This window comes from Phasianus colchicus, chromosome 2 (assembly GCF_987193195.1).
Source record: "Phasianus colchicus chromosome 2, bPhaCol1.hap1.1, whole genome shotgun sequence".
NCBI classification, from domain to species: domain Eukaryota; kingdom Metazoa; phylum Chordata; class Aves; order Galliformes; family Phasianidae; genus Phasianus; species Phasianus colchicus.
Window position 1 is genome coordinate 86,834,285 of NC_143437.1, and position 14,071 is coordinate 86,848,355.

General features: G+C 38.2%; 1 protein-coding gene across 23 annotated transcripts in view; it reads left to right on the forward strand.

The window, feature by feature from the left end:
• DST (dystonin) overlaps window positions 1–14,071 on the forward strand; it is a 297,941-nt gene that overhangs the window by 227,662 nt on the left and 56,208 nt on the right. For 21 of the 23 annotated variants that reach the window (XM_090136226.1, XM_090136238.1, XM_090136239.1 and 18 more), the window contains 8 exons: window positions 3,357–3,518; window positions 4,600–4,770; window positions 5,530–5,696; window positions 7,632–7,791; window positions 8,042–8,368; window positions 8,536–8,620; window positions 9,747–9,988; window positions 11,017–11,223. In XM_090136226.1, the coding sequence (XP_089992352.1) occupies window positions 3,357–3,518; window positions 4,600–4,770; window positions 5,530–5,696; window positions 7,632–7,791; window positions 8,042–8,368; window positions 8,536–8,620; window positions 9,747–9,988; window positions 11,017–11,223 (1,521 nt within the window). The remainder of the gene's footprint in view (window positions 1–3,356; window positions 3,519–4,599; window positions 4,771–5,529; window positions 5,697–7,631; window positions 7,792–8,041; window positions 8,369–8,535; window positions 8,621–9,746; window positions 9,989–11,016; window positions 11,224–14,071) is intronic. The other 2 variants (XM_090136246.1, XM_090136235.1) reach the window with 1 other exon arrangement.

The window sequence follows — 14,071 nt, forward strand, 5'->3', positions numbered from 1 at the left end:
TCCAAGGGCAGCCTCTCCTCCAGACACTTCACGGACCGGACCTTACCCTACAGTCACCGAACACTGGATATCGGCACTCTGTGCTCCAACGGTGCCCTGACGTCCTCCAGTGCTTTTGAGCTCCGAAGCCGTGAGGCCAAGAAGTTAGATGAGAAAATGATCTTTGACGCTCTCAAGCTGAACGGCGATGTCATTCGAACGGGGGGATTGCCCAAAGCGAAGTCTCACACAGAGAAAAAGGAGCACAGGCGGTCGTGGAGAATGTTTGTCCCGCCCAACTTTTCAGATTACACAAATAAAAGCGAATGCTCATTCAGTGAAACTGGTGACCTGTCAGATACAGCTAAATCAGGCAAATGCAAGTGGGGTACGAATTCTCTGACCTCAGAAGAAGATGATTCTGGTTTGTGCAGCCCTCCAACAGAAAGGGAAGAAAAACAAGATACGCTCTTAGCAGGGGAGCGAATGCAGGCACAGACTTTATCTTCTGCAGAAGACATCCAGGCAGTAGGTCAGCTCAGCCCATTCTTTCCAGCTCTTTGCAGAGAGCAGCAAGCCCCAGTGCTTGCAAGTAGCAGTGTTCTTGTCAGAGAGAGCTGCAGGCTGACTTCATGTGACATTGTGCCCTCTGGAAAAGTCAAACAAAGCAATTCACAGAAATGTGAGAGTGACCAGGAAGAGATGGGTGAAAAATACTCCTACTTAGAAAGTTTCAGAAAGGAAACTCTGACACATGGCGATCCTCTTCAAGGTGATGGAGGAAGCATTTCCCTGAGTGAAAATGGAGTGGAAAATGGCTATGACATACGTGAAAAAATTAAAACGCAAGTCACAACAGTGGAAGGGAATGATGTGGATGGTACTCCTCCTCAGTTAGATGGCTATTGTTTGAACGTTGCTGTAAATAATAGTGACATGGATTTAGCAAAATATGAGATTTTATCTGATCTGGGGGATTCGAGTATAGCAGATGCAGGCTCAAATGAAATGACATTTTCTGTTCAGCAGCTTGAATTAGATTGCACTGTAAACTGTCCAAAAGCTATCCCAGGGAGAAGTGAAAGCAGTATCTGGGCTACAGGCATACAAGAAACCTTAGATACAGTCTGCAATGGCCTATTGTCTAATAAGGTAATTAAAAAAAAATCCATTTGTGAAATAGTTGTAATGTAACCTTAAACAAACTTGCTTATAGTCTTATTTACGCTTGACTCTTGTTGGAAACGTTTTGTGTTTTATTAATTCAGCAGATGTAGTGTCTGAGACACTCGTGCAACACACACGAGATGTTCCAAATAGGTGTGGTGGTCAGTTCAGAAAATGAATGAGGGGCAATTTCTGACAGGGGTGATTACTTCCAGCTGTTCAGTGCATGGTTATTTATTGTCCAGATGGTGTCTGTTACTCTTGATTTGGAGAGCTTCACTGTGCACTGATGTTCGTGTTCAGTTCTTACAGATTGTGGTTAAAGGCAATGCCATTCAAGGGCAGCTACAGCCCATTTATTCAGGCTGAGCTGCCTTACTCATAAAGGTATAAGCAACAGTATCAGATTGTTGTGGTTTCCAAGGCATGTAGATTAAAGGCTCACTGCATGTTCTGAAAGCCTTCCTTTGCATTTGCGTGCCTGAAAGTAGATCTGACAGCATGGTAGTGTTTTACAGGCACTGGGTCCTACAGTGCTCTCAGAGTGGTGGGTGAGGTAGGAGCTTTGTAATAAGGAAAAGGTGTTTATCACGTCTGTAATTTCTTTCTTCCCTCTCTGGTTGAAATCTGAGATACTTCAAGCTTTGTTGCTAAGTTGTTTGGGTAAACCTTGGCCTCAGCAATAATTGTAATTTATTTTAAGCTTCTCTTTGCAAAGAACGCTTGTGTTTTTAAGGGGCAGGTTATGGAGATCAGTCCTCCGTGGCAGGACATTGCTTTCAAAAGATGAGGTTTTATGGGACATAAAAGAATTTGTTGTTGGTTCAGTGTAAAAAGATTATTCTGCCTTCTCTCTACTTTAAAGTCAAGAGAAATAGGAACATTTTCCCTTTCCTGGGAGCAGCCAGCTGGTTGCATGCTGTAAGTTTTCATGTAACCACAGTCCTAGAGTTTTCAGGGCTTTTTCTTTTTTGTCCATAACAAAATTCTTATGGATGGTTAGTTGATTTTATACCCCCTCCCCTTCCCCCCCCTTGCTTGGTGTAGCTTTGCCCTAGCTTCTAGATTGACTTGTCAAGTTTCTGGAAGTGTGCTCAGCCACCTGAGGGCTGCTGCTTTCAAAGAAATCACTTGCCATACTGTGTTCCGTGCAAAAGAGGAGTCATTGGTATGTTTGGAGTGATTCCTTCTTTTCAGAATGCTGAGAAAGGTTGCTTTGAATGCGCTAAATGTACACCAAAACTGTTACTGAATGCTGCTATAGAAATAGAAGGATTTAGGGTCAAAAGTTGAGCATTCTTTAGCATTGTTTATTCACTGGTTATTTTTCACTGGCCTGTGTAATTAATTCAGGGGCTTTGGGCCATTTTCTGATCTCATTGACACTGGTGTCATTTCAGCCTCATTCAGTTGAATACAAGTGGTGATTTACATTGCTGTTGCTAGTGGTAATAATCTGGCTCTGAAAAGCCTCAAGTACCTGAAAAAGTAAAATAAAGCAAACAGAAAACTGTTCAAATTGTTGTTTGGGTACTGTCAAAGCCCTGGTGATTTGCAAGAATGTTTCTGAATTAAAAACCATTAGCGTGGGTGTCCTCTGTGATGATGTTTCAGCAGCATCTCTACTGCTACCTCATTTTATTATGTTTATATCCTCATAAAACCCCCCTTAAAATCATTCTTTCTTCACTATTTCTTTAACTTGAAAGTTTTACTTTTGTCCTAACTTGGCAAAAAAATGCCCAGTTGTCTGTCTTGGTGCTTGCTTGGTTATGTAAGGACAACTTACAGTCCTTCTGTGCCTTTTTTTTTTTTTTTTTTTTTTTGTACAGTTTATAGACAGATAATTGAACAGATAGATGCATTCCTCTGGTCTTCATATTTTTTCCTTGTTGTGAAGATCTTCTTCCTCTCTCCCTCTTTCTCCCCTTTCTTCCTGTCTAGAACTACTCATGGAAATGTACATCATCCTACCTCAGTGGTGTACTACATTTATTTTGTTTAGATTAAATCTATTATGTCTTTTGTTTGTTTGTTTTGTTTTTGTTTTTTGTTTTTTAAGGAAGGTTCTGGTAAGGAATGGTTTCCTTTCTTTTGGATGTCGGTCAGCAAATTCAGCATATACATATATACGTATGTATTATTTTTGCATAGTGTGATGCACAAGATGAATTCTATTTTTCATGTGTATCCTGGTTTTCCAACTGCAGGTATTCCAGAAAGAAGAAATTGAGCCCCTGCAGGTTAAACAACAGGAGGTGAACTGGTTGGGTCAAGGCCTTATTCAAAGTGCTGCTAAAAGCACCAACACAGAAAGCCTTGAACATGACCTTGAAGATGTTAACACCCGGTGGAAAACTCTTAATAAGAAGGTTATTATTTTGTATACTCTCCTGCTTTTGTTATGTCCTATGTTTTCCTTACTTATTTACTTACATCTTTCAAAACACAGGAAATTAAATATTCAGTTATTTTATTTTACACAATAACTTCAGTAGAAATTCTAAGGATAAGATTTATATCGCTAGTCGCCAGAGATATTAGCTGTCATTATAAAGTTCTGTCAAACTTTCTGTAGGTCTCTCCTGGCTTTTCATTGAGGAAAGACTCCTCCAGGGCTCTGTATTCCCTTCTGTTTCAGCAGAGCAGAGAAGTTTGATAATTCAGTGAAAGAGTCAGGAGTTGTGACACTCACATGGGGAAGGTAGCAAAGTTATTTGTAGTCAGCTGCTTTGGAGCAGTCTCATTTTGATATTTTTTCACATATCTTCACTGTTGTGTTTGTGTACACTGGCTATACATGCTCATGCAGGACTCAGTGATTCAACCCAGCTTAGTGTGACTAGTGGCACATTTCCTTTACAGTAAGTACCTTAAGTGTTGCCTGAAAGTTTGGAAGGTGCTACTGTTTCGGAAAACTCTGCTGTAGATTTTTTTTTTTTTTCTATGCTTTAAGGGCTCATCTTCCTGAAGTAGTTGCTGTTGAAAATGGCAGGGATGGGAAGTTGAAATAGCATTCAGTTTCTGCTGCTCTCTGTGTTCCCAAAGGAGTGAAGCAGCAGAGCCACAGACACTTGTGATTTACCTATTTGTCCTATCCTTTCCTATGTCTACTTTCCTTTGAAGGTGTTATTGCCCCTCAATTGCTTCTCAGGATTCCTGGCTCTGTCTTCTTGTAAGGAAAATGAAGAGCATAAGAAATACAAACATCCTGTCAGTGTAATTCATAATACTGTAGCTAAATGAAACAGGAGTATCTCTTGTAATGGACTACTAGAGCAGACTCGGTTACTCAGTCAACCTCTTTTTGGTGGATGACTGTAGAGATTAATGGTAAATTGTGCAATAGTGCTGTTACAAAAACCTATGAAAGTGAGAGTATGTGGTAATGATATTGCCAAGTGTTAAGCAAAGAAAAAAAAAAGTACAGTTAGATACTCTACTTTCTTTCAGGTGGCCCAACGTGCAGCACAATTGCAGGAAGCCCTCCTTCACTGTGGGAGATTTCAGGATGCCCTTGAATCTCTGCTTAGTTGGCTTATTGATACAGAAGAACTTGTGGCTAATCAAAAGCCGCCATCTGCCGAATTCAAAGTTGTGAAAGCCCAAATACAAGAGCAGAAAGTAAGTAAAACATGTCCAGTCTCTTTCTTCTCCCTGGAGAAATAAGAAATCTTCATGTTTGTCAAAGCATAAGATCTCTTCAAGTATACTGAGGTATATTTGACAGCCACCCATTTGGTACTCCAGAGTCTGTCCAGGTTGGGAGAAGTGCCCACCTTTTAGGAGCACAGGACAGAGTGTGACACTGCAATCTGAGCTCTAATTAGAATTATTAACATTCTCTTGGAAGTAAATGTTAATGTCCATTGGAAAAGAAGATAATTTTATTAGACTAGATCAATGAATTTCATTGTATCTCAAAGAAATAATGAATAGATTATATCATTGATTTTTGTATCTATTTACATAATTGCCTTTGTGTTGCCAAATCTAGAAGGACATTCTCATGGCATTCTCATGAATGCTGCTACAAAATGCATCAAATATTTTAAATGGCATGTTTTCTTAAGTGGTATTAGGTGTAACTTGTTACCCTGTATATTTGCTCTTTGGGGTTGCCTCATGTCTTTACCCCAAAGAAACCTAGGAGCTCTTTTGGACTCAAAGCTCTGCTGCTGTTGAGAAACTAAAATGAGCATGTATGTGAGGCCAGGGAGGAGGACTGTCTATATTTGATTAGCATTGGTTACAACATCACAATATAAGCTTTGGGTTTTTTTTTCTTTAAGAGTTTTTCGAGAAGTCTAGCTCCATCTGTTTTTACCCTTGTAATGTTACAGTGTTCCTTAATAACTCCATATCTCACTGCTTTCTCTCTAGCTTCTCCAGAGGCTGTTGGATGACCGCAAGCCTACTGTTGAGGTAATCAAGCGTGAGGGGGAGAAAATTGCAGAGTCAGCAGAACCTGCTGATAAAGTGAAAATCTTGAAGCAGTTGAGTTTGCTGGATAGTCGATGGGATGCATTGCTCAGTAAAGCTGAAACAAGGTATTTCAAATTCTGTCATAGCTTTGAATAATACAGATATAGCACGTGATGGATGGTCAAAAGCAGTATGTGGAACTCCCTAATGTAAATATTTTAAGTAATATCATCCTTGTTAGTACATTACATTACTGTATCTTGAAGTTGATGTAATAGGCCCTCTGAAGAAAAAGTGGGAAGTAGGGATTTGAAAAGAACAAAAGCTTCTAACAGAATTGTAGCCTGGGATGTAACAATCTGCTAGAATTAACTGTGTATGTATATTTTGAACAGTTTATCTCTATTAGTTCATTAGTTTCTTGTTTTAAAAACCACATATCCTGTTTTGCATAGAATCAAGTGTGGATTTGATAAATAATAATAATGTATAATGATGTTTTATTGGAACTTCAGAATCCTGACATGCTGCTACAAAGAGGTGGCATTTCTCCTTTTGATGTTCAGTGTTATCCATATAATTAGTTTCTACACTGTAGTAACCCTGGTGCTGCCAGTTGTTGATGTTCTTTCTCAAGTTGCTAAGCTGCGTTAATTCTCGAGAAAAAAGGACCACTGAAGTAAGTACATGTATTCTAGCAGTGCAGAAAACACTCTACTAGAGATTGCAGTCCAGTTCAAGTTAATTCAAAAAGACACAATATCTATATATACATACACTTAGATATTTCTGAGTTGTCTGTGTATAAAATATATGGCAAGTTATGAACTGTAAAGCATCTGAAGACATCAATGTTTAAAGGACTTTGCTGAATGTATTTTCTGGGTAGGGATTTTAAAAAGGACAGCCTTGTAGTAGGGAGAGAAGAGTATGCACAGGTGACCTGAAAAAAGATATGTAATTGAAAATGAGGAGGGATTTGGAAAGTTTAGGAAAATTGTTTTAAGTGAGCAGTAAAATTTACAGAGAAGAGCAAATGGATGGATTGGGATTTGAGCAATTAGAGTAACATTAAATTCAGCTGTGTCTTTTGCTCCTCCTGCTAGCCTCTATAGTTCCTTTACTCTGGATCCCTTTTGTTATTTCATACCAAAGATACAATTATTCAATTGGTAGAGTAAACCGCTAATAGATTATTATTATTTCCTTTCTTCTTTTTCTTCTTTTTCTTTCTATCTCTCTCTTTTTTTTTCTTTTTTTTTTTTTTTTAATTTATTGGAGGAATCTGAGTCATTGGTGGAGTAAACGTTAATGTCATGTTTAATTTAATTTTTTTTTCCCCAATCTGGTGATACTTAATTAAAAATCAAATTGCAGCTTTTCCAAAGCTATCTATTAGTTGCAGGCTTGTCTCCGTTTTCCTTTGCCAGTCTCTGGAAATGAGAAGATCTGAAGATCAGACCACGATTCTGAAAACTAAGAGTATTTGTGTGAGCATTATATAGCTGACTGTGACAGGCCTGTAGGGTCTCCCTTGTTTGTAAGCCTAGGGAAGCATGTATAAGCATAGCTTTTACCTGTAATAAGATCCCCTGCTGAAAGACAATACTGTGATGTTTTTTATGTGGGAAAAAATCTCTCTTACAAGTCTTCTTGAGGGAAATTTTCTCAGGAGTGGCTATAGAGAAGGCTTCCTGTAATCAAGAACTTTCTCTGAAATGTAATAATCTGAAACAGAAAGGTTTTAGATAATTCTTTTTTATTTTGGAGGTCAAGTCTTAGTGCTTTATTACCATTGTCTCATTAGTTTTAAAGTAGAGTGAAGTAAAGCCACATAGTTCTGTTCACATCACTGAACAAATGCTAGAAGATAATGTACAGTGCTGAGGAAGCGTGATCATATGTTCTGGTTCAGTAAAGTCTTTGCCTAACTTTAAAAGGTGTAATCACAGAATCACAGAGTTGGAGGGGTTGGAAGGGACCTCAAGAGATCATCCAGTCCAACACCCCTGCTAACGCAGATGCCCTACAGTAGGCTCTTTCTCTTGGGATGTTTATAGGAACCGTCAGTTGGAAGGCATCTCAGTGGTAGCACAGCAGTTTCATGAAGCTCTGGAGCCACTGGTGGAGTGGCTGTCAGCCACAGAGAAGAGACTTGCAAATGCTGAACCCATTGGAACGCAGGCTTCCAAACTGCAACAGCAGATTTCTCAGCATAAAGTAAGATACGAACAACACATTTGCTCATGCCATTCTGTTTAAACTCATCTGTGAAGTAAGCACAACTGGGAAAGCTCTTGTGATGTACTTGTATTTTACTATACATTTTTTTTTTCTGTAATTTGAGTTTTATTCATTTGTTGGCAATATGTTCTTTTTAATTCAGTTTTGATTTAGTTCCACTTACATTTCTTTTACATTTTTCTGATTTTCTTTTCCATTGTTCTTCATTATTTTAAAAAATATATAGGCTCTAGAAGATGATGTCCTAGCTCACAATAAGAGTTTGCTTCAGGCCATTAGCACTGGTCAGTCTCTAAAGACTATGAGCTCCAGGGAAGATAAAGATATGGTGCAGGAAAAGCTAGATTCTTCTCAGGCCCGATACATTGAGATTCAAGAGAAGAGCAACAGCAGGTCTGAACTTCTACAGCAAGCATACTGCAATGCTCAGATTTTTGGGGAGGATGAAGTTGAGTTGATGAACTGGCTGAATGAAGTCCATGATAAACTGAGCAAGTTGTCAGTCCAAGATTGCAACACAGAATTGCTTGAGAAACAGCACTCTGAGCTACTGGTATTTTGATTTCTGTTCATTTATTATTTATTTTTATATGATTTATAATCCATACTTCATTTATTTTTCGTTAATCTATTTTGTTTTAAATGGAAATATGCTTATTCCAAATAAAAACAGTGGTTTTTTATTATGTCTGTGCTTACACAAGTGGCATTTTCTCTTAGGAGCTTCAGGAGGAGATTCTTCTCAGGAAACAAAATGTTGATTTGGCTATACAAAATGGCTTAGAGCTTCTCAAACAAACAACAGGTGAGAACTTTTGGAAAATTACAGTTCACCAGGCTTTTTATTTTTTTGTAATAATAAGTGCTTATGAGAAGCTTTAAGTGGAATATGTAAATATTAGTAACAACCAAGTATTGGTAACAACCAATATGCTTGTTGAGTAAAACCTTGTAGTTATCTATTTTAACAAATATGAGATCAAAGTTTTGGAGCCAACTGTATTGTTAATATTAGTGAGCAAAAGTTAATTTATGCTTGCAGGGAATTTGGCCCTTGTTTTTCTATTATTTTTAGTGGAAAATCGTTTTAGTGAACCTGCATTCCATTCCTAATATCAAGTTATGGACATTATTCTGATTGGAGGGCTGTTTGGCTGTGGACACAGTCAGTTTCCTGGGCACATTCACAGAAGAACGAGATATTAGACTACCTTTTACTGCAAGAGGAAAGCATTGTCCATTGGAGTTAATACTGTGGGAAAAGTTGCATTCCATTTGTACGCCATGTGTCTGCTCTGTAGATCAACACCTGTCCAGATTTTCCAGCGCTTCTAAAGTTCTTGAACTCCTTAAGACATACATATGGTTGAAGGGGGGGAATCCTTCTCTGTTCCAAATTTAAATATCATGCATAATCTATAATGAAACCTGAATATAAAGTTCAGGAGGTTGCTTTTATTTTAGTCTTTTGTTTTTAATGGATTGTAAAGAGAGTTTTCAGTTCAAGGAATAGTGTAATATATCGGTGTAATGGAAAATCTAGTTAGTATTCTTGACTTTTTTCTTTGTATTTTCAGTAACTTCTGTAATTTTTTATAACCTTTTAAGAACTACTGTGAATTTAAGGATGGATTTTTTTAAAAGAACATTTGCATTAAATGTTGAGTCAAAGTCTTCACTTTCTGATAGTTTAGTAGAACAATAAAAAAAGGCAGAAGATCAGATCATAAATTGAGGTAAACTTCATAGCTTTGTAGACTTAGCGAGGGTAGAATAATTTACAGGAGGTAAGGATTTGCCCGTCTCCTTGTTTGGATCATTTTCTAAATTAAATACTGAGATTGCTGTGTTAGGTAGGGGCTGATGCTTAGGAATTTTTTTATTTTTAAGGAACTGTGTTCACAAGAAATAATGTTCTTCTGGTATTTTAGGTGATGAAGTTATAATAATCCAAGATAAACTGGAAGGCATTAAAGTGAGATACAAAGACATTACAAAATTGAGTTCTGACGTGTCCAAGACCTTAGAGCAGGCCCTACAGCTTGCAGGTCAGCTGCACTCAACCCATGAAGAGCTCTGCAAATGGCTTGACAAAGTGGAAGTGGAGTTACTGTCGTATGAAACTCAAATACCACAGGGTGAAGAATTAAGCCAAGCACAAGAAAGACAAAAGGTAGGTTTTAGAATCTGTGAATTATCACTGCATGGTTTTATATTAACCTTTGCTTTGGCAGAAAATTGTTTTGTGAATAACTAATTTGGCGTTAGATAGTTGTAATTGTAGCAGTAGTTAAGAATCATGCTTACTTTCCAGAGTCATCTGTTATAATCCCGTACAAAATTGGGTTGTGGTTTATTTTTAGCTCAGCAGCACAACATTTCAGCAGCTACCTTACCCTGGGAAAACTCGAAAGTTGTCAAACAAAGTTATTTTGGTTCTTTAGTTATGACATGGATATCATCCGGTAAAATATGAAAAAGACAGCATTTAAAATACATTACTAATCTTGTTTAACAACAAAAAATAATATTGCAAGTTGGATGGTGAGGGCAGTGTTTTGAGTGGAAAAAAAATGAAAAAATATATTTCCTTCAAATTATATATGTACTATATTAATGCACATTAACATTTAATATATTAGGATGTTAATAAATTGAATTATTTGTTTGTAGATGTAGATATAGATACAGAAAAGAAATGAATCATCAGTGGGGCTTCCTGTACAGAAAAAGCTTGAAGGATTGTGTTATAATTTGACAGGAATATAATCCAATTATTTCTCATTTCAGAAATTGTTTGAATTCATGATATTTCACTTCATTTCATGCTTTAGCAGTGATTTAGTTCCTTATGGTGTGACAGGCTGCAACTAGAATGTGTTAGTTTTATTTTATTTGTCCTGAAGTACTCACAACTCTTAAAATTTCAGAGAATTTCAAACTGTCATATTGACTGGAGAAAGGTTTTTAGTTACATATTTTGTAGAAAGCTTAGACTTACCCACTTTTTTTGTTAAGCGACTGACAAGTATCAAAAAGCTAGTACAACTGAGCCGAAAATAACTGTGCTCATTTATCCCTTTGGTGCGCCTGGAAAACGTTTCAGTTCTCTACTCAGTAGTTTAGAGAATAAAAAACATATGTAAACTGTGTGTGTGTTCAACTCATGCTGGCACATTTACTTTAAATGACCTTTTTCAGGAATTGAAAAAAGAAGCAAAAAACAACAAAGCCTTACTGGACACTCTCAATGAAGTCGGCAGTGCCTTCCTGGAACTGGTGCCATGGAGGGCTAGAGAGGGGCTTGACAAGATGATAACAGAGGACAACGAACGATACAGATTAGTGAGTGACACAATCTCTCAGAAGGTGGATGAGATCGATGCTGCCATCCTGAGATCCCAGCAGGTACTGATAATCTGGTTTAGGGCTATAATAAATGGCCTCTGGCAATGTGTGCTTGAATAGAAGATGTCCTTTAATAGCGTTGCCAAACATTTCTTGTGCTCAGGCAGCAAAAGACCTGTTTGAATGGAATGTGACTCCACTGTGAAGATATGCATGCCAGAAGGTATGCTGTTGTAATCATACGACTTACTGTTGACAAAAGCTTCAATCTTGTAGCTAACATTACTATAACTATCCTGTGGCTCCTTAGTGGGAGTTTTCTTGAGTAAGAACTGAATTGCCCTTATCTTTCACAGATCACGTTAAGTAAAATATGGCCCAGCTCCCTAGCCAATTTTCCTGGATGCAGCATTGAAATCAGTAATGTTGCCACACCTTCCAGCATCAGTTGATTATCTAGCTTCCCTGTATTTTTGACAATTTAAAGCTGGATCATATTATCTAAAGTGTACTGGAGAGTTTAAATAACACTTGCTTTTACTTATATCCACAATGCTTTTCTTCTTGGGATACAAAACGTGAATTACTAAATACGTGAAGGTTTCAAAACACGTATAGATGCATGTATATGGGTACACTTTGAGAACTGACACTCCAATTACTTTACTAAATGGACCCACTTTAAGGTCCATGTTTGTAAAAGCAACATGGAACATAATTTTTTCCACTGTTTCCCTACATCCAGACATAAAAATGTGGTGGAAATTTTACTTTCTGCTAATAGTTCTTGTAAATAGTTATAATGGGACAAGGAGAAACCGTATGGTGACGATTTCAAAGTTCGTTGGAAGTCAACTGAAAGAGGCTGGCAGTAACTCAGATCTCCTTATTAGTGAGGTTAAAAATAACTTCATGTTTAACTTTCTAAGGGGTTTGGTATGAGTATTATTTTGTCTCCTTGAAACAAATGCTCAGCAACAAAGGGTGATTTTCTATGAGTGAAAAGAGGAAAAAGAAGGGCAGGCAAGAATGCCAGGGGGCCTCCATGGAGCTCCTGGATTTAATTAAGTACAAAAAGAAAGTTTATAAGGAGTGGAAGCAGAAACTGGTTACCTGGGAGGACTGCAAAGTTGCCCAAGCAGCAAGGGATCCGGTTAGGAAACCTAAAACCTAGATATAATTAAATCTAGCTAGGGACATAAAGGGGAACAACAAGAAATTCTACAGGTGTATCAGTGATAAAAGGGATGCTGGGGCAAATGTGGGCCCTCTCCAGAAGGAAATTGAAGACCTGGTCACGAGGGATACAGAGTAAGCTGAGATGCTCAATGACTTCTTTGCCTTAGTCTTCACTAGCAAGGGCTCTAGCGACACCTCACAAGCTGCAGAAAGTAAAGGTAAAAATTCGGAGAACATCTGCCTGCTGTTAGTGAAGATCAGGTTCGAGAGCATCTAAAGAACCTGAAGGTGCGCAAGTCCGTGGGACCCAATGAGATCCATCCTTGAGTTTCCATCCATGGGTTTTGAGGGAACTGGCAGATGAAGTTGCCAAACTGCTTTCTATCATATTTGCAAGATCTGGCAGTCTGGTGAAGATCCCACTGACTGGAAAAGGGAAAATATAACCCCCATTTTTAAGGTCAGGAAGAAGAGAAGATCCAGGGAACTACAGGCCAGTCAGATCTAGCATGATCATGGAGCAGATCCTCCTGAAGACCCTACTAAGGTACATGGAAAATAAAGACGAGGTGATTGGTGGTAACCAACATGGCTTCACCAAGGGCAAGTTCATGCCTGACAAACTTGGCCTTTTATTATGGAGGTATAGTGCCACTGGATAAAGGAAGAGCAACTGACTTCATCTACCTGGACTTGTGCAAAGTGTTTGACACTGTCCCGCATGACATCCTAGTCACTAAATTGGACAAAAAGAGGATTTGATGGATGGACAACTTGCTGGATAAATAATTGGCTGGATGGTCACACTCAGAGAGTTCTGGTCAACGGCTCAGTGTCCAAGTGGAAACCAGTGACGTGTGGCATTCCTCAGGGATTGGTGTTGGGACTGGTGTTATTTAACATCTTTCTAGGCCTACATTCATAGAATTCTAATAGATTCTATGAAAGAGAAGAATGTTTGCTCTCCTTCAAGTCTCTGAATTATGTTTCATCACCTAACACTAGTTCAGCACATCCAAGTCAAGGCCAGAAAGGTCCAGAGATGCTGCTCCACTACCTAGCTTTGAAAGGACATATTGCACTCTAGCCCTGAATACTCCTAACCTTCACTTGAGCCCACCACAATATACTCCTATATGCTATATCCTATGATTAAGGGGCTTAACATGCTTCCAGTATAAGGATAAGCTGCTTTCCATTCAGCTCAAAGATAGACCATGCATAATGAAAAAATATTTTTGGAGGAGCTAATGCTTTGTAAGCTTACCCTGAAGCAACTTGTTCAAGTGACTGTTCTATGAAAAAGTTTTGATTGGAGGACAAAGCCACCAAGAACGTAAGAGGTCAGTGGAAGTAGCATGGTTTTTGTGACAGATGTTAGTGGGCCAAGGAGACAAATGCATTAAGCTGTATGAACTGTTCAGTACGTGGTTTCATGCTGCTAATGAGCTTGAATGCTTAATATAATGTGAATGCCTCTAAATAGATAGAAATATGCGAGAGAGAAATTCTACTGCATGTTCTCATTTGTTGGTACTGAAGGTATTGCTCAGTATCTTTCTCTAGTGCAAAAAGTGCTTTATAGAAAGAGAAGATCATATTTTGTAGTTGCCTTTCTTGTTCTTTGCTCCAAAGCAGTCACAGAGGGTGCTTTATAAAGCATTCATAGAGAAAATCACAGTGTCATCATATTCACAAGTCAGTCCTTCCTAGTTAAAAGTACTGGAAT